Raw genomic sequence first — 20662 nt, 5'->3', positions numbered from 1 at the left:
AATTATGTGATTTGTTGCTCTACTCGTATATGCAAGACGCACTTGCATACCTTTTCATTCGATACGATTTCTTAGAGAACGTTTAGGAAAGAAGGCTGAAGATTACTACATTCACATTTAATGACAGGAAATTCCCGCTTTGAAATCACCATCCTGTTCATGATAATTTACTATTATATATTATGTTTATCTATGTCATATTTATGTCAAGTGGTCGATTTCTGTGCTGAGAGGGTAGCTCATACATACCTAGTTTTGATGTTGATTCGTGTTAAAGTGATATATATTTAGGTCATCTGTCAGAGCCTGGTCTATCACTCGGCTATTGTTTTACCACTGGTTTCACTCGAATCGAATATTAGTGAAGTTTCACAACCAGTAGAAATGTAAAAGATGCTATAATTCTCAAGTTTAAACGTTTTTAATCGGCATTAATGAAATTTGTCACTGGCATACTCTACAGTGAGTCCCATGATTATTTCTGGAATCTCTATTCTATAAGACACCAGTTAATCATCGATGGCATAAGAGAAAACAATATTTTTGACATTTTCTACTATGGTATAATTATATGAAGAAGAAATCCTTTGAAATTTCTTCAATTTCCTGACTCGAGTATTGTCGACTGAAATAATGACCTTGAAATAAACATTTTAGCATGGTGAACATTTAGAAATCAAAGTTCATCTGGAAGGTTTTGATATGTCTGGGCAACATGCATCTCATCTTCATGGTCTGCATGTACACGAGTACGGTGATATGAGTGACAGCTGTAACTCCCTGGGTGGCCATTTCAACCCTGATAACAAGGAGCATGGTGGACCTCACAAGGAGACTAGGTTAGAGCCTTTATTATCAACTCAAACCAAATCGTGGTCTATTATTATGCACGGAATGACTCTTCTACCCTTTATGGTCTATTTTAAAAGGTATAAAGAACAACACTTAATTGCATAAATACACGAAAAGACACATCCAGAAAAGCATTGTATCAGATTGTTGTTCTCTGATAATCATCTATTTTGCGTTACATTTTAGACATGGTGGTGATTATGGTAATATAGAATGTGATGATAAGGGTGTAGTTCATAGAACTTTCATTGATGATTACACATCACTTGAAGACCGTTACAGTATTCTTGGTCGAAGTATTGTGGTAAGTAGCCTTGTTAAACTGTTTTTCTCGATATTGATGAGCTGTCATTTCATTGATCAAAATTATATGAGAAAGTATCTGAACCAGTCCCAGCTGACTGGTCATGTTTACAAAAATAACTTGAAAGTGACTCAGATAATCTAACGCTTCAGTTATAGATTGTCTATACTATTGGTTTTTGGAAATATTTTTGCATTTATGAAGGGCTTATTTTGACATCAAAAAGTGATCCTTATGTTAGACCGGGAACCATATCATAATGTTGAGACCAAAAGGTCTGTCGCTACCATTGAGGAGACCTATGATAACTGATGGACGTTGTCAACTTCTAATCAGAGACTTTCGATATTGCATCATAATTTAAAAAATCGTCATTTTTTCTGAGCAGGATTCTGCACTAGAACATTTAGCTATATGATAGATGTACATTGGTTACAAATCTCAGTTTTGGCCTTTTCAGATTCACGAAAATGCTGATGATCTTGGTTTAGAAGTCGATGCCTCTGGTGGAGCGGGAAAGAGATTAGCCTGTTGCGTCGTTGTTGGTTCTAAAGGCCTAGATTGGGATACAATCCACGGTGACCACGAGGACACAGTGGTTGTTGAAGAACACCGACACCAGGACATGTCTCATTCTCATCACAAAGATCATGGACATGATCATAGATCAAATGATGATACCCACCACAAATATAGTCATGATAATCATCACGGATATCATGCTGGCCACGAAAATCATAAAGGTCACGAGCACGAAAATCACCCGGATCACCCAGGTCACGATAATCACGAGGGACATTTCCATCCTGATGAACATAATCCTAACCACGAAGGTCATGCCGATCACGTCGGCCATGCACATGAAAGTCACGCCGATCATCCAGGTCATGAAAATCACGAGGGTCATGTACACCCGGAAGAACATGATCCCAACCACGAAGGTCGCGTCGGTCACGCACATGAAAATCATCCCGATCATCCAGGTCACGAACATCATATGGGTCATTTTCATCCAGATGAACCAGCTCTTGGTAAAAGGGGTAAAAAGCGAGGAGGGAAAGGTAAGAAGAAGGGAAGAAGAAATAAACAATCTTAAGAACAGTATTATCAAATCATATACTGCTTGTTATACTATTTAATCGATATAATGCCATAATAAATCTTGTAAGTTTCTGTATATGTTTTTTCGTGTAAATTTTCAATGTGCAGGAAGGAAGTTATTCCTCCTAAATCGTAATAAAGAATGTTAACTCAATTGTGTGTTTTATGCTAATTTACTTTCTGAGATTCAAGTATTGAGCTGAAAATATCTTAACTAAACTCACCGTTAGAAATCTTGACTATCGTGGTCATTATCAACAATAACAACCCCAAAACAGAACACAAGCTTAGTTTTTCTGATAACGTGATAAGAAATATATTTATGCTTTTTGCGGCCACTATATTAGTTATGTCAGAGTGGTTGTCAATAGCTCTTCAGGAACACCTGGTATCATTGTGGTACAGGGTTTACATGGCCTATTTTGTCTTCTTACCCTTACCCAGAATACAGCCCTAATTGCCTATAAAAAAGAAAAAATCTGCGACCCGACAAATGTTTAAATCCTTTATACATTGTAAAATCGTTATCGATTGTCTATATGAAACAAAACAATTTTACTCTCTTACAACAAATAGAAGTTGGCGTCGCAAATTGTCTCTTTAGAAACAGGAAACGAAAAACTCAGTTTTTAAACGATTCTCACCACATACCAACGTCTACAAAGTGTTATTCTACGATCTAACGGTGGTAAGTGTCCCTTATAATGACCGTTATCAGCTTCTATCTGCAACGGTGGTTTCAATCCAATCCATATGTGATATCACTCTTGCAAACACGCTGGGGTGCCCATTCATATTACAATTTTCTGCTCCCCAGGATACGATACCAGTTACATAGAATCTGCCATCCATTTTACATGCTAATGGTCCACCAGAATCGCCCTGAAATAGTAAAGTTAGAAATTCGGGAACGGGAGAATTGGCTGTGTGGAGAATAAAAAGTTAATAAATGTCAATTTAGACATTCGTATTGAACTTCAAGAATGTATTTGATAAAGAATGTAGTTTTAATTATGTGCAATTGGACTTACCGCACAAGGACCCCGTACTCCATCGCCAAAACAAATCATATCCTCTTGTAAAGATGTATTCCACATCTGACTGCATTCCTCATGATCAACTACATCGGCATGCACTTGTCGTAATACTTGGTCATCAGTATGATCTATGAAACAAAAGGAAAAGTATGAGAACTTGTATTAAATTGCAGAATAACAAGTGGCGCACCTTCTCTACTAGGATTCTGGAAGAAACCATCCAAAATAAGGACCAGCAATACAATATGACTAACACAAGAAAAATACCCAATAATACAAAAAGGGGTTGTTTCCCTTCAGTAACATCGAGTGTCTGCCATTCCAGTGGAAGCCATTACATGATAAGTCACAATGTTATTATTCTGTCATCTTTTTGAAGATAAACCTTTGGGGAAAACATGACATAAAATTGCAAGTGACAAAAAGCTCATAAGTGTTAGTTATATAGATAACGTGCTACGAAGAGTTCTGTATTTGAATGTTGAAAAATAAAACGTACTAAGTGTTGTTCCCCATCCTGCAACCCAACAGTCCCCTTTAGCTTCTATAGAGGCCATACTGAATCCTGATGCATCTTCTCCACCAACTCTCTCAGCTTGGGTCCTTCCCGACAAGCATATTGGTACTACACCCGAATCTTCGTTTAATTTCATCAAAGCTAAATCATGAGCATATCGGTTATATAGTGTTTGATTTTCGCGGTTAAATGTCGGATCGTTGGCTGTATATTCTGGAAACTGGAAAGAAAATGATTACGTGATTAAACGTCTTATATACACCAAGAGAAACATAACGGAGACCGCAATATTAAAACTCAAAATGATATCTCTGGAGGCTACAGAAGTAAAACTAATATTCCTGAACAAACTCCGTATCTCATGAGACGTAACATGTGCTATAATGTTTTCCATTTAGATGTATTAGCAAACCGTATTGACTGATTTAAGAGCTTCAAGTATAACTATCTTAATGATAGTGATTGTGAAAGACCATGAATGGACTGTTCTAGTCATCAGAAAGTCTACTTACAATAAATATATCTGAAACCGTAATATCTCTTTCTGAATCTTCATATTCTAATAAATCATACTCTCCAGTTCGTACTCGCCAATATTCCGCTTGAGGAAAACTACAATAGAACACCAGAAAAATATGCATAGCACCGATGAATATCTGAACTATCGTTTTTTCCGTATCTGATTACAGCAATCCTTTCAGTTTTTATATTTTAATTTTTAATTTCAAATTTGGCTTAATCTTATGAAACACATCTGAATATTATACGATAAAATTAAGACTCTATAATAACGGCATGTCTGTCGTGTATATCGCAAAAGATATGCACGAGATTAATGAAACATTAACCTTACTGTCTAAAACAATGAGCAGCTGTCAATATCCATCTACTAGCTATCACAGCCCCAGAACAGGTATGTGCTCCTAGTACTGATCGCAAAGCTACTATCCATGGCCAGGCGTTTCTATTTGCAATCGATCCTCCAACTACCCGTTTTCGTCGATGAATGGGAGAAGTAAATCCGCATTGTTCTAAAAATTTAAAATAATGGAATAGAATGTATTTCGGTGCATAATAAGATACATTATAACTATGACAAACTTCAATTGTGTTTTAATCAGTTTTGTCAGTTATATTAACTGGTTATTTGCGTCTTCAATTTGAAGATGCGCCTGTTCAGAGTGGGTTTTTCTGTATTACAGTTCAGGGTCAGTGTAGTGCAGGGCTAAATCTCGAAGTATTGTAATTAATTTTTTACTGAACTAAATCTTTTACTGTAATTTCGATGTTAATTTATTTGCTTCAGGAGTAAGAATTTATTCTAAAATCTCATTAGTTTCCGTTGATTTCCTGTTATGAATATTGGTTCAAGTTGATATCACGATATTAAGCATTAATATATCACGATATTTTTTAAGTTTGTTTTTTACCGGTTTTTGAAATAAAATTATGATCTAGAAATTTTAAATGTGACATAAAACAATAAATATCTCTAAAAACACACCAGTCTTGAATATCATGAAAAAACATCTGTTTCAAATATTAAGTTACTTGTTAAAATTATGTAGATGATCTTATCTCGACAAGACAATTTTTTTACGGTATATCATTACATACCATATATCACGATATGGCGATATTTCGGTATTTTTTAATCAGGCGATATTATGAACAATATAAATTCCTATACCGGTATTTATCGTGATACCGGTATATCGCCCAGCCCTATGGTAGGTCATTGTACCTTGTATGGTAAACGTTCAGGAATACAGAGGTCTTAAAACTTTCAAGAGGATATAACAGGTTTACATACACTGCGTCCATTACACAATTCAATAAGTCAAGAAAATTTTACCTTGTAAATGATCTGGATGAGGCATACTGGATGCAGGTTCATCAGCCATTGGAGAATCCGGTTCATCAATAGATGTATTTTCTAAAATAAATCAGAGATTAACATGAAATGAAATAATTTGTCATTTCGTACCATTGGTGAACGCATTTTGTTATGTTTATATTGTTTATATAAATTGAAAACATTTAATAACTGTATTGTAATTTTTGTCAGTGTTTTCACTCAAGATCTAATTTTCAAAACATTTTGTCATACCTTCTTGAACCGTAGGAGTATCATCAACGGATTCTGAAAAAAATATACGAGGATGCGTGTAAGATAGTTTATTTATAATTTACATTTGGTGAAAAGAAGTTCTTCATTTTTTTCCCCCTCAAGTCTATAGTATTCCTTTTAGGTTCGCCTTTTTATAAGCTTGAAAATGGTCTAAGATGCAGGTTATCATTGTATGACGTTCAAAATGACTGGTTGGTTACTTCGTAGCATTAACGAAGTGTGAACCTTTATTTGGTATATTTATTTCTTGATAAACTTTAACCTTTTACCTGAAATGTGGTCCGGAGTGCAGCATAAATGCCCCTCTGTTGGACATAACGTGATGTTGAATCTATGCCAATAAAACATTTCACATCCTTCAGCACAAACACCACCAAAATAATCACATAGAACCAGGTTGGCGTGGATATCAGTTCCTTAAATAGATAATAATAATATTATATTGGTGTTCAGAGAATATGAGCCACTTAGATCTGCATATTAGCTGGTTCCATTTTTAAAACGTTGTCAGAGGGATTTAGTTTTGAAGCTGAGAAATTACAAAAAAAAACAAATTTGACATAAGCAAAAATAAAATTTATTTCTTTGATTTAAATTATGAAAAGTACTGTTTTGTATTAACACGATAAACATTGGTCTGTATAATGTCATTGGGTTTTGATAGCGATAAGGATCTTTCAACGACTAAAGAAAAACACTTAGACTGTTAGTTATCAACGATGAGACTAGGTATCTAGATATAGGAGTATGGTAGTCGGTTGGGTGGATCAACAGAGGTCCAGTGTGCTACAGGCTGTGAACGTAAAAGATTCCACGACAGTTGGAAATCGAAAAAGAGTATGCTAAAGCCACTCTATTGGTAAAATGTCATCATTACACACAGCAAGGCGTTTCACTTCATTCTGTGAAATTGTCAAACTTTTCTGTTTGATGAATAACGCTTGGGTCGTTACTTGATAAAGATTGTGGTCTTCAAATTTTATATAACCTTTATACACAAAGTTTCCTTGGGATGAATCGTACCTCAGAAATAGTTTCAGCTGTTAGCAGCATTGATTTGTATCTAGTTACTGGATGTGGTTAATGTATTTCATCATCCAGTAAATAAAGAGGTTTATTTTCAAAAAGCTGGGCTATATATAGCCAAATAAAACAATAACTTCTCTTGTTATAATGATATCATTACGTTTAAAATGAACTATTTATATAATATATATTCTATATACAGTGATAAATGCCGTGTCTTATCATCATTAACAAGAATTCTCTTCTCAATTACAAGATAATTTAGGCGTTTTTACGACCCCAACATCATCTTTTAACCTTCAGAGCAATTTACGGAATTTGTTTTTTCACATTCCTCAATTGAAACTTTACCCATTACACACGTTAAATACACAATCAATGTAATAGTTGGCAACCAGTGACCAACTAACAACAATTTCAATTATGATTTCATGTAGTTTACATTTCCAAAAGAGTCCCTAGGATAGCTAGACCAGCAATTTATTTTTCCTTTATGTTAAGAATCATAAAACGAATACTGCAACATGGTTCGTGTGTTTTTAGAAATAATAGTTACAATCTCTCTGTACACTTTTCAGTTATTTAAGTAATATCGCTAATGTTATCGCCTTTCTAAGAAATTTTTCACTTGCAATATTCACATCCAAACAAACACTTGCCGTCTACAATGTAATTCTTGCTGGGAGTATTATAATGTACAATGGCTCGAAGTGAAAACCGCTACACTTGAAGCAGATTTACAACTATGGTCACAGTTGTACTATCAAAATATAAATCAGAAGATTTTCTGATAAATTAAAATCAGCTTTTGGTGGTAACACTCAAAATGGAATATAATTTCAAATAGTTTATATTGGTCAAATCATTATTAGTACAGTCATCAGGTGGTTAATACAAAAAAATAAAAACTTAATTGAGAGATTGGCAGTTAATCTTTTGAAAAACTGATCATATAAGGGTTCCCTATTCGTTTGGACTTCTCGTAACCCCTTTATCATTAAGACAGTGTTATCTCCTTCTACCAATCGTCAGTGACAGCCTCAAAGTAAACAGATAATATTGAATTAATTAAGAATAAATATAAACCAAAATCAGTGAAAAAATTGCCACATTTGATAGAAGTTTTACATTAAGCAAATGCTAATTTTATAATTCAGCATTCACAACATGTCCTATAAAGTTTTTTTTCTGGTACCTTGTTGATAACAGCTATCCAAATATAGTTTTTCTCCTGAAAAGGACCCGAGATGATTTTTAAGTATATCTGGCTGAATTCGATTCACAGTCAATTAGGCACAAATATTTGAAGCACAAGTCAGCTTGACACAGTAATTTAGGCACACTCTCACAGGCACAAAAGATTTAGGTTACAGCGTTTTTTAGGCACAGTGATCTGGGCACAGTTTCAGCATAATGTAAAACACATTTTTAACCTAAAATCTGTGTTCCTAAATGACTGCATGCCCTTTATATAATAAAAAGATTTTATTTTAGCCAACTAATATGGCTTCGCATTGTCACCAAATTGTATGAAATATGACCAAAAACAATTTCTAAAGATAAGAAACAATCTAAGTCTTTCGGAAATCAGTGAAAAACATTTCAATTTTGATTATTTTTCATATTGTATTTTTGATTGTATACAATGCATTTTCGGACTGTTTTTCCTATCTACAAAGTATTACATCAATTTCAATAACGAAATACTGTGAACATTTAGGCGAAATTTTTGTCAAATTGTTGATCAATCCTTAGTCCAAGGCTTCTAAAAACATTTCTAGGAAATCTTCATTGATATATTGCAGTAATAACAATAAAGGTACAACAATAATAACAACATTTTAATCGGTACAAATTACTCATGCATCAATAAAACTAAAAGTAAAATATCTGCAATAAATAGGAAAATTCAGCACAGTTCTTGCTCGATAAGAGAAAATTAAAATGTGCCCTTTCTCTAAGATTAAAGGATATATTTTTTAATTCAGAAAATATGAAACGCACGATATGTCATTCGACTTAATGCTGCAATTGATATGTATTTTCATTTTTTATCAAAATTCTATGATAATTTCTGACACAAATATAATAGTAGCCTAATAGCCTAAATAATAAAAGTATAGTATACCTAGTAGCAAAACTTAAGTGTTTTTGTCTGAGCACTATGAACACCTTATTAAACATATGAAATATTTATAACAATAGACAATATCTTACCAGATGTTGAAGACATCGAAATGCTAACCAAAAGTCCAAGAATTAGTATGGTGAACATGTTGTTAAAATAATGACTTCAAACACTTCAGCAACCGTGGTGGCACAAACAAGATATAGAAAGCTACTACTGGTAGACACGGTAAGGTACAGCAGTTAATTGGGGAAAGCGTGAGTAGGCGGAACAAAGCTAGATAAATGATCCGAGATTTGTCTGTATTTGGCTGTTAATTAAACGGTGATGAGAGTGTTACAAAACGTCATTTGACTATCAATTCTAATTAATCTACGCAGAATTAGCTTTAGAGGTAAAATTAATTTCATTAATAATAATAATAAAAATAATTTATTTATTAAAGTGTCACACAGCATAGAACATATAAATATACAAATATAACAAGATAAAAGTAATGCTGCCCAGCCAGGTTGGCTTATGAGACACTGGTCTAATTCAATTCCAATGAGTAAAAATCATATCAACAAAACATAAATATCTGATATATAAATATATAAACATATAAATATTAATAAGTTAAAACTTATTTAAAAGAAACATGTACAAGTTAAACTAGGGTAAAATATTGGGACCGAGACTGCAGAAAAAAAATAAGACATAAATGAATCAGTTAATGATAAAACGTTTTCGTCTATTAAAGGCGTTTCGGAGAAATGCTGAGGATTGAAAAATAATATTTTTGTTACACATTAAAAAATTATGCTGTTCTACATCTGTTAAGTAATTAAAATCTGGGTTTAAAACGTTGGCTCTAGCAAAAAGATCATACCTAAGGTCATCATAAAATGGACACGTTAAAAGAAAATGCTGTTCATCTTCAACCTTTCCAAGTTGACACATAGTGCAAAGTCTCAGGGGGTGGATGGATTGCCGAATCTACCGGTTTCAATTGCTAAGGGGAGACTACCACAGCGAAATACCACCATAACCTTACGGTTACATCTATGCACAGAATTGGTGACATAAGGTTCTGTATAAATAGAATATTTAAAGTGTCTATAGGTACGTAACTTGTTACAATTGACTAGATTTTTATCATCCCAAAGTTGCCTTTTCCAGTCAGATTGGTCATTGACCCACAATATTTCCCATAACGAGTTAATATTGACACAATTGTTATCATTAATTACATTAAGATAATTACCAAGTTTCAAAACTCTACTATCCCAAGAGGACCTCCTCCTCAGTGACCAGTTATGCACCGATTTGGATAGGGGATTCGGACTATGCTGTATTCTATTCCAAAGCCATCCCATATCACCCCTTGTTGCTAGATTTAAAGTGCGCTTAGGTACACCCAAGAAAAACTTGCAGGCTTTCTGGTATAAAGTATTGATGCACTGATGTTTGTTAATGCCCCATATTCCTGCCCCATACGTAAAAACGGGTTTAACAAGACAATCATACCATTTACAGTATACGGCATAGCTAAAACGACCAGCATTATTGAATTTTGTAATAACCGCACTTAAAGCCCTATTGGCAGACAAAGCTAGTTGTTTGGCACAAAAGGAGAAATCTAAAAACACATTTAACCATACACCAAGATATTCATAAGAGCTACTTATCTCTAAATCTAAGTCTCCACATTGGAAAACTATTTCACTTTTAGGGGTAGTTTGGTTTCTAAAATGAATGATTTTCGATTTATTTTGATTAACACAAAGTCTCCAAGTTTTACAGCAGCCATGGATGATATCTAATTGTTTCTGTAAACCATCAGCCGTAGGGGATACTAATACGATATCGTCAGCGTACAACAGCACCGATATCATGTTACCATCAATTTTGCCGCAGTTAAGATCGTTGATTTTAGTGACAAGGTCGTTCACGTATATCGCAAAAAGGGTAGGAGACAAGGTGCAACCCTGTTTCACTCCCAAGGAAACGGGGAACCTTGGCGTTTTGTGATTATTGATTTTGATCGAACAAGATGTATCACGATATAAAGCTGAAATGCTATCAATGAAACTTCCATGAATACCAATAGATTGAAGTTTATATTTTTATCATGTCAATAAAGCAGCTGTATGTGCCCTGTTTTGCAATTTTCCGATTTTAATAATTAGTTAACATATAGATATTATCTAAACAATTTCTTCCTTTTTGAAAACCATTTTGCTCTTCGGCCAAAACATTTTCACCTTCCATCCAACGCGTTAGACGTTGATTCAGGATAAGATAAAGGGTCCATGTCACTTCTGCCCCCATTTTTAGGAATAGGGGATATAACACCTTTTCTCCAAATTTGAGGAATCTGACCACTTCGAAAACAAAAGTTAAATAACTTATAGAGTATGTTTATACATGTTTCATTTCATTCACATTTTAAGACCAAAATTAACTAAGAAAAACATATTATGGTTCACTAGGATGAACTCGTTCCAAATAAAGAGATTATCATTATGATTTGGCCTTTTTCATTGATAAAATATGCGGATAGAAGTTTTTCTCACCTAGTAATTAATACGACATTATCTTGTCACAATCTGTTTGCTTGCGCATTGTTTCAATTTGTCGTAGTCGTGTAATTAATGACAACTTAAACAAATAAGGCAAAAATATTCTGATAAATATGGGTTAGATATTTTCACTAAATAAACCTCCAAAGTTCTGAAATGACGTAACGCTACACTAGGTCGAGGTTTTTTTCTGCTGTATATATACGACTAGTGACGATTACTACTGTCAAATAACTGCATCACATAGTTCATTTCACTCGAAACTATCGAGAAGATATTGAAATGTGGCATTAAAGTGGAATGGTGTTTCTATGTTCATTGAGCATCTAATTTCTAGATTCTTCTGTATCTATACTACTTCCAAGGCGATTAGTATTCAGACCGTGGTTAGCTAAATTACCTAGTGTGAAAATAATGGGTGTAATCTATGATTTTTCGGTTGTTCCAATTATTGGGTTTTCAAATTAATACATTATCGTTCTAGTGAAAACATTAACTATGTCGTGTTCAGCATCTACTATTTTTGCTGTTCACAATAACAATGTACATGGTATTTAATTATTTAGCTGTTTGTTGTCTCGTTCACTGATCGACCGATTCCACCAGACTGCTCCCAATGCCAAATTACTTCCTGTAACCTCTCCAATGATGGAAGAGATAATCTGGGGACTATCGACTATTTGTTGAATATGGAAACATTCTATATCTGTTAATGCCAGTAAAGTTTTTTCGTCTGGATTTAATCTCTCTAAAAGATTTTTATCATTGGATGAGGTATATTGGTTTGATTTACGATGTCACCAATTTTATATGAATTTATTTCATAGAAACTTATTGTACTTCCTTACAGATCATGACACTATATTAATTACATATCTATATCTATATAAATCCATTATTTCATTATTCTTTACTGAACATAACATAGAACGTCATGAACTTATATTAAACAAAATTCGCCCAGCTCTTACATACACATATTTAAGGGCTTTCTTTTATGTTAATTTAGTAAATTTTGTGAAGGTTTCCGATATCGGTTTACCCTTCCAATGATACTTTAAGACCAAGAACCGCATACACTTGTCAACTTGTTTTACCTCAATAGAGTTTGTGTTGCTTTTGATATCCTTGTATATGTTGCATGTGCAATTAGATTCTCGACTGTCGTATACTTGTAGTTCAATAGGAATGTCAAGTGTAAAAGCATTCGGTTACAGTTTGAACAAAGCTTATTTCTAAGGTTGGGACATCTCTATATACGGGAATCAAGCCAAGCACACCACGTATAAATGTATTGAGAATAACCTTGATATATTGAGAATATAAAAATTGGTTGATAAGAGGGGAATGTTCATGAAACTATAAGAGAATGATTGACGATAAGATTGAACTAGTTCAGGGTCACTACTGATTAACACATGTTATATAGACATTTACAATTCTATCTTTAGTACAAAAACAGGATCGTTTGAAAAAGGTACGTAATGGAATTAGAAAATGATTGTCTTCATTTATTTAAACTCCGATGGATTTCAGAATATTTTTCTAACCTTCAAAATCCTTATTCATTTTCAACCATGACAGTAATTCATATTTTCCTAATTAATCCTGACTTCTTACTGAATTACTTTGTTGAGTCTCTGGTATTCCAGAAAACCATTTCGTTCATCGGCCATATACACAAAAAAAGATTTTGTAACCTTTGGGTATCTCTTCTATTCATATAAATCTTGGCGTAAACACTTGTAAATATTCTTTCTGGTTTTTCAGAATTCAGAACAATGTTAATTCTTTTTCTGTTCGGGATCATTTTGGGTCAGGCAGCATCCTTGAAGGTGTCAATGAAAACTCACTGGAGTGGTGGCGTTACTGGAAGCTTCTGTATTCCGATTACTCAAGATCTACATGGGTGGAAAGCTCACTTAATATTTGACCACGTTATTAACAAATTAGACGTAAGTACATGTATAGGTCTTAGATCTGTGCTTTATAATTGAAACTCGTCCGTATTTTAGCTAGACCTCGACCGGGACACCAATCTTCACCAGGTGCATAACATTCATAACTTGATAATTGTTCTAGGTGTGGGTAGCCGATGTAGCAGAGAAAAAACAAGGTGGTAAAGAATTCGTATTAACAAATAAACCATTCAATAAAGAAGAACATGTAGGTGATAAACTATGTGTAGATTTTGTTGGTCACACAGATTCTGATATTAATCCTACAGCTACAGTATCTATCGAAGGAATGGATGGTAGTGGTTCTAGCTTCTCACATAGTAAGTCATAATCAACTGTCATTTCTGTTCGAAGTTCGTTATAACTGAATCTAGTACGCTATAATTTATGGTTCGGACCGAATCGTGTTCGTGGTGATGTTAAGAAGTATGGGCTCCAGCACCAACAAGAACCAGACGATATAGCTTTCATAAATGTACCTGTATGCCTTACTTCAGTAAAAAAAAATCGCAAAACGATTACACACTGAGGCGATTTGAGAGGTTGTAGAATTTAATGCTTCTAAATACAAAACTTTTTGCGAAAAAAAAATTTACCATCTATGCAATCTTCAAAATTTCAGAACCAGTAACAGCACATCCGGGAACAACCCAAGTCATTCCTATGCCAGGTTTGTAATTCTTCCGTAATCAAGAAACGGCACAAATGCTAGTCACATTATCCGGGAAAACTGAAAGGAAAACAATTTCTATGTGAAGTTTGAACCGTAAAAAGTAATATCCCTTTAAGTGTTACTAAAAGTTAAATACTGCACAGAGAGAGAGAATGAGAGAGAGGGGGGGAGGGGGGGGGGGGCTTGAGTTCTTAAAGCTACCGCTTTGTATTTTACAATGGAATTCTTTTCGCCAGGTGGTGACCGAGGATTGTACGATTATTCCAAACCACTTGCCAACTCAATTTTATTCTACAACGCTCAAAGGTCTGGTAAATTACCAGCTAACAACCCTATAAAATGGCGAGGTGATTCGGCTTTAAAAGATGGTAGTGATGTAGGTGTAGATCTTACTGGTGGATGGTATGATGGTAAGTAAGTCTGATTATAATACTATTATATAAGAGATCAGTATTACTAAGGATGTGGCTCGGCTATAAAAGATGGTAGTGATGTTGGTGTAGATCTTACTGGTAGATGGTATGATGGTAAGTAAGTCTGATTATAATACTATTATATAAGAGATCAGTATTACTAAGGATGTGGCTCGGCTATAAAAGATGGTAGTGATGTAGGTGTAGATCTTACTGGTGGATGGCATGATGGTAAGTCTGATTATAATACTATTTATAAGAGATCAGTATTACTAGGGATGTGGCTCAGCTATAAAAGATGGTAGTGATGTAGGTGTATATCTTACTGGTGGATGGTATGATGGTAAGTCTGATTATAATATTATTTTATAAGAGATCAGTATTACTAGGGATGTGGCTCAGCTATAAAAGATGGTAGTGATGTTGGTGTAGATCTTACTGGTGGATGGTATGATGGTAAGTAAGTCTGATTATAATACTATTTATAAGAGATCAGTATTACTAGGGATGTGGCTGAGGTATAAAAGATGGTAGTGATGTTGGTGTAGATCTTACTGGTGGGTGGTATGATGGTAAGTCTGATTATAATACTATTTATAAGAGATCAGTATTACTAGGGATGTGGCTCAGCTATAAAAGATGGTAGTGATGTAGGTGTATATCTTACTGGTGGATGGTATGATGGTAAGTCTGATTATAATATTATTATATAAGAGATCAGTATTACTAGGGATGTGGCTCAGCTATAAAAGATGGTAGTGATGGAGGTGTAGATCTTACTGGTGGATGGTATGATGGTAAGTCTGATTATAATACTATTTATAAGAGATCAGTATTACTAGGGATGTGGCTCAGCTATAAAAGATGGTAGTGATGGAGGTGTAGATCTTACTGGTGGATGGTATGATGGTAAGTCTGATTATAATATTATTATATAAGAGATCAGTATTACTAGGGATGTGGCTCAGCTATAAAAGATGGTAGTGATGGAGGTGTAGATCTTACTGGTGGATGGTATGATGGTAAGTCTGATTATAATACTATTTATAAGAGATCAGTATTACTAGGGATGTGGCTCAGCTATAAAAGATGGTAGTGATGGAGGTGTAGATCTTACTGGTGGATGGTATGATGGTAAGTCTGATTATAATACTATTTATAAGAGATCAGTATTACTAGGGATGTGGCTCAGCTATAAAAGATGGTAGTGATGTAGGTGTATATCTTACTGGTGGATGGTATGATGGTAAGTCTGATTATAATATTATTATATAAGAGATCAGTATTACTAGGGATGTGGCTCAGCTATAAAAGATGGTAGTGATGGAGGTGTAGATCTTACTGGTGGATGGTATGATGGTAAGTAAGTCTGATTATAATATTATTATATAAGAGATCAGTATTACTAGGGATGTGGCTCAGCTATAAAAGATGGTAGTGATGGAGGTGTAGATCTTACTGGTGGATGGTATGATGGTAAGGTTGATTATAATACTATTATTATTAGTATTACTAATTTTGAATAGATGAAATACCGTAAGTTGTTTTTAACTAAATTTTAACTATGTAAGGGATAAGTCAGTGCCTTTTACACTTAACTATCTTATGCCTATAATGATAAGTTCAATTCACTGACATCAGTTGTGGTTTATTTTAGCTGGTGATCACGTGAAATTCGGCTTACCAATGGCCGCTACAGCTCATTTGTTATTGTGGAGTTATATACAATGGCCGGATGCGTATTCATCAACCTCACTGACTGATAAATTCTTTGATATGATCAAATGGCCTTTAGACTACTTCCTGAAATGCTGGATTCCAAGCAAGAACGAGTTTTATATGCAGGTATGGTACAATAAATAGCATCATTAAATAGGGAATGAAAACTAATACATGAGGTCTAACCATTAATCAAAATTCACTATAGTCTAATATGAGAACACCTTAACCAATGACGCTCGTTAATTAAACAACACTTGCATGCTAAAGTGAATAGTGTGAGATACTATCATCACTTGAATCACAAATAACAGGAAATATATTTGATTTCTTAACTGTTTATTTTTTTTAACCTGATATTTAGCTAGTATATGGGATGAGGGCACGCTAACCGATGACGCTTGTTAATTAAAACAAAATACACTCCCATTGCCTACTAAAGTGAAGAGTGTGAGATACTATCTTCACTTTAAACACAAATAACAGGAAATATATTTGATGTGCTGATATTAACTTTTTTTCCCTGATAATAAGGTTGTCATATAATTACTTAAAACAAAAAGAATCGGCTTCTCTGTCGAATATGGAACCAAATTTGAAAACTTGTCAATCATCACAATTTATCAAAATTAAAACCTTACACAGTTAACTATAATTTGCGCTGATGTTAGCGAGATAGTTTAAAGTTTATACTATTGAGATCGTGAGCATATCTAATAGATATTCCACCCAAATCATGTTTGGAGCGATAAAAACATGTCCATGGGTAAAACGTGCAGATCAAGTGATGTTAAGATTTCCATTACAGACAACCAAACTATCCACCATACATATAAACCTATTCATTTTAACCAACATCCTAACAATAAACAATAAAACTCATCATTCAAATGTATCATTTGTCCATTTCGGCATGCCATATGTTGTGTGTTAAAACATCCACATGGTAGGTCTGAACTGGATATTTTACCGGATGACTTTTTCCATTACAGGTTGGCAATGGAGACGATGACCACCATTTCTGGGGTCGAGCAGAGGATATGAAAATGGCCAGACCATCTCTTAAAAATACAGCAAGTAAACCAGGAAGTGACGTAGCAGGGGAAACAGCCGCCGCCATGGCTGCAGGATCAATTGCTTTTAAGAAACGAGGTAATTCGATAGATGTAAATACACAAGTTTTTAATTATTCCCAGCAAAGTTCCCAAATGCAATTCTCAGGGCCAACCCCATAAAGTTTAAATAGATCTGTATTTTGTAATTCTTTAGATCATGCATATTCTACTAAACTTCTCACTGCTGCCAAATCTTTGTATGTTTTCGCCAAGACATATACAGGAAAATATTCTCAAAGTGTGCAAGGAGCTGGTCAATTCTATTCGTAAGTACCTTGAGTCATTTTTTGTAAATATCCTTCCTTACCATTATTCATCGATTCAAATATGCACTTAACTCAGCGCAGGGATATTGGATTAAGATTGTTGTTGTGGGGTATTGATCACCGAAAATGACGTCATTACCTGTAAAGGCTTGTTATCCCATGTTTCAGAAATTAGATAATAAGATAAAAAGAAAACAAACCAAATCGGATAATGCAGGGGATGAGTAATTTTTATATATCTATGTTTATATTGAGACCATCGACTCTGAAATAAGGTTCATGTATTTTTTCATAGTTCAAGTGGTTATACTGATGAACTCTGTGAAGCTGCCATTTGGTTATATAGAGCTACTAAAGACCAAAAATACCTTAACGATGCTAAAGGTTTTGTTGAAACTGCTTGGGCTTGGGCTCTTTCCTGGGATGATAAGAAGGTTGCCTGTCAGGTTAGTGTCCTCAAAAAAACTGTCCCTTAGCTAGAGAAATGTTGGATAATCGAGATCTAAAAGCTGAACCGACAGGACTGGTCATAATCCATGGGAGTAAATATTCTCATTAGTTAGGTACCAACTCCTTAAAACTGACTTTTTTAATTATTATCCATTAGTTTAAGCTCGACGTTGATTATTTCCTGTTCGATTTCTTCGTGTGATCAATATTAACATTGTCACTGCCAAATAAAATTACTTAATGTTGATTACGTTTCTTTTGTTTATTACCAAGTGTTTAAAAATATACTGATATTTTAAGTAATTGGTAATTGACCAATGTAGATGTAATTACAGTTAATGTTGTATCAAGAAACACAAGACGATATGGCTGGTAAAGCTGTGATTGGTTTCATGAAGAGTTGGTTACCGGGTGGTGGTATAACCTATACACCATGTGGTTTAGCTTGGAGAGATCAGTGGGGATCCACCAGATACGCTGGTATGAATATATTGAATACAGATAATATAACTTGATAATAAAGAGGGTAACTACTGAAAACTTATGTTCCAGTTTTAGAAAAAAAAATGAACTAATAACTTCAAAACTTTTGAATCTGCTATTATTTCATTAAAAATTATTTTTCAGCAAACACTGCTTTCTTGGCTCTGATGGCTGCTGACGCTGGTTTAGAGGCTACAAAATACAGAAAATGGGCTCAGAGTCAAATAAACTACATTCTTGGTCAAAATAAACAGTGCTTCAGCTACGTTATTGGATTTGGAAAGAAATTCCCGAGAAACCCTCACCATAGATCAGCGTAAATATTATTTATCATTTTCTGTATTAATTAACCGGGAAATTCTAATTGAACAACAGTTGTTGTTGTTTGTACAAGCGACAAAACTAATATTTCCGTATCAAGGTTTATATGTAAAGTAGCAACCTAAAAAAGGGCACACGAATATGGTGTGTCCGCTCTATCGTAATTGAAATTTGTCATTTCTTTGTAGATCCTGTCCAATGATTCCTGCGCCGTGTTCAGAAGCTAATCTACATTCCTCTGGTCCCAGTCCACACATTTTGGTGGGTGCGTTGGTTGGTGGTCCAGATGCTAAAGGCGCTTATACTGATAAACGTGAAGATTATGTTCATAATGAAGTTGCCTGTGACTATAACTCTGGCTTCCACTCAGCACTAGCAGGTAAATTCTTTATTTTAGGTAGACATAGTAGGCGTTCATTTCCATTTACAACAACTCTTCAACACATTTCAGTTGGTCCAATATTCGTATTCATTTTGTTTTACTACCTTACCCAACTTCACAGCAATCATGTTAAAACTATTATTATAACAAAAAATTACTACCACATTAACCAATAAACCCCTCTTAAACTCTGCATTTTTGTTTCAGGTCTTATTCACCTAACTCATACTAAATCCTTACCAAGAGCAGATACACCAAAATGTCCCTGTTCAGTTCATTAAAGATGTAAAATATCACTGATTGATTTTTTACCTGTCCAGACGAAGCTATTGAATGAAATATGAAATATTTCTACAGATTATTGAAAGATGAAGACGATTTGCACAGGACTAATTCCACAATAGAATTCATGTCCACATCCATTCAACATTCCATAACTTCTTCCATGCCACTATATTACTTGTGTTAAACAATAGAGAGTTCTTGCTGTACTATAGAACTAATGAAAGAAGATCATCTTAAGATGACCTTAATGAAACAACCAAAATGAGAAATTTTATGGGGTTATTTACAACAAAAAATGTATGACCTTTTAGAATTTGGTTGGTTTGATTAACTGTTATTGTTCAACATTTTATTTTTCCTTCTAATGGATTTTACTTAACCTCATCAGCAATACTTAGAAGTCTTGAAAGACAGGAAAAGTCATTGGGACTAAATAAGTTTGAGAGGATGAACTTCATATGCTTAATTGATAATGATGACAAGACTTGAAGACTAATGAGGGCCTTACCATGTATGTTAGTGATAAGTGTAGTGCGAGGGGATGTTTTTATGTTTGATAATTGACGTGTAGCAATCAGCTCTGAATAAATATTAGCTCGTATAAGGCTGGGACTAAATGCCTAGCAGTGTTTGTCTGGTGATAGTTTCTTTTACCATCTACCGACGATGAGTATTGGAAACTCCGATAGCTCGTCGATTGAACATACCCATACGGCAGTAGCAGGCATTCAAGGTTCTCTAGGGCTTGTATCTGCTTTAAATAATATTGTAACAACAGTTGCTTTGCTTAGGACAGAAAACATCAAACCAAACTTAAAAATATGTTTAATAGTTCTACCAGTAATGGATGCATTATCGGGGATAGCCTTTATTTACCACTCGTTTGCTCTGTACTTTATATATTTTAACAAACAGGAGTGTACAATTCGTTATTTCT

The 20662-nt window shown here is 34.3% G+C and overlaps 3 protein-coding genes across 3 annotated transcripts; 2 read left to right on the top strand and 1 right to left on the bottom strand.

Annotated features, from left to right (window-relative positions):
* Positions 1-702: 702 nt before the first annotated feature.
* LOTGIDRAFT_105793 (hypothetical protein) lies at positions 703-1697 on the top strand (the record flags this gene model as incomplete). Its single annotated transcript, XM_009059888.1, has 3 exons — positions 703-839; positions 1039-1156; positions 1617-1697. Coding segments are annotated over 3 exons (336 nt in total), but the record flags the coding sequence as incomplete, so codon positions are not given.
* A 1274-nt stretch (positions 1698-2971) lies between these two features.
* LOTGIDRAFT_153888 (hypothetical protein) lies at positions 2972-7323 on the bottom strand (the record flags this gene model as incomplete). The annotated part of the gene is made up of 9 exons (XM_009059887.1): positions 2972-3139; positions 3289-3422; positions 3794-4031; positions 4324-4423; positions 4665-4842; positions 5667-5747; positions 5922-5954; positions 6212-6358; positions 7266-7323. The coding sequence occupies 9 exons, from the start codon at positions 7321-7323 to the stop codon at positions 2972-2974; spliced, it is 1137 nt and encodes a 378-aa protein (XP_009058135.1).
* A 6118-nt stretch (positions 7324-13441) lies between these two features.
* Positions 13442-19721, top strand: LOTGIDRAFT_105466 (hypothetical protein; the record flags this gene model as incomplete). The annotated part of the gene is made up of 11 exons (XM_009059886.1): positions 13442-13631; positions 13762-13938; positions 14489-14701; positions 16362-16549; positions 17416-17575; positions 17693-17804; positions 18100-18250; positions 18590-18734; positions 18882-19053; positions 19247-19437; positions 19648-19721. The coding sequence occupies 11 exons, from the start codon at positions 13442-13444 to the stop codon at positions 19719-19721; spliced, it is 1773 nt and encodes a 590-aa protein (XP_009058134.1).
* Positions 19722-20662: the final 941 nt, after the last annotated feature.

The sequence above is a fragment of the Lottia gigantea genome, assembly GCF_000327385.1.
Source record: "Lottia gigantea unplaced genomic scaffold LOTGIsca_4, whole genome shotgun sequence".
Taxonomy (NCBI): domain Eukaryota; kingdom Metazoa; phylum Mollusca; class Gastropoda; family Lottiidae; genus Lottia; species Lottia gigantea.
This window is presented reverse-complemented; position numbering and strand designations above follow the sequence as displayed.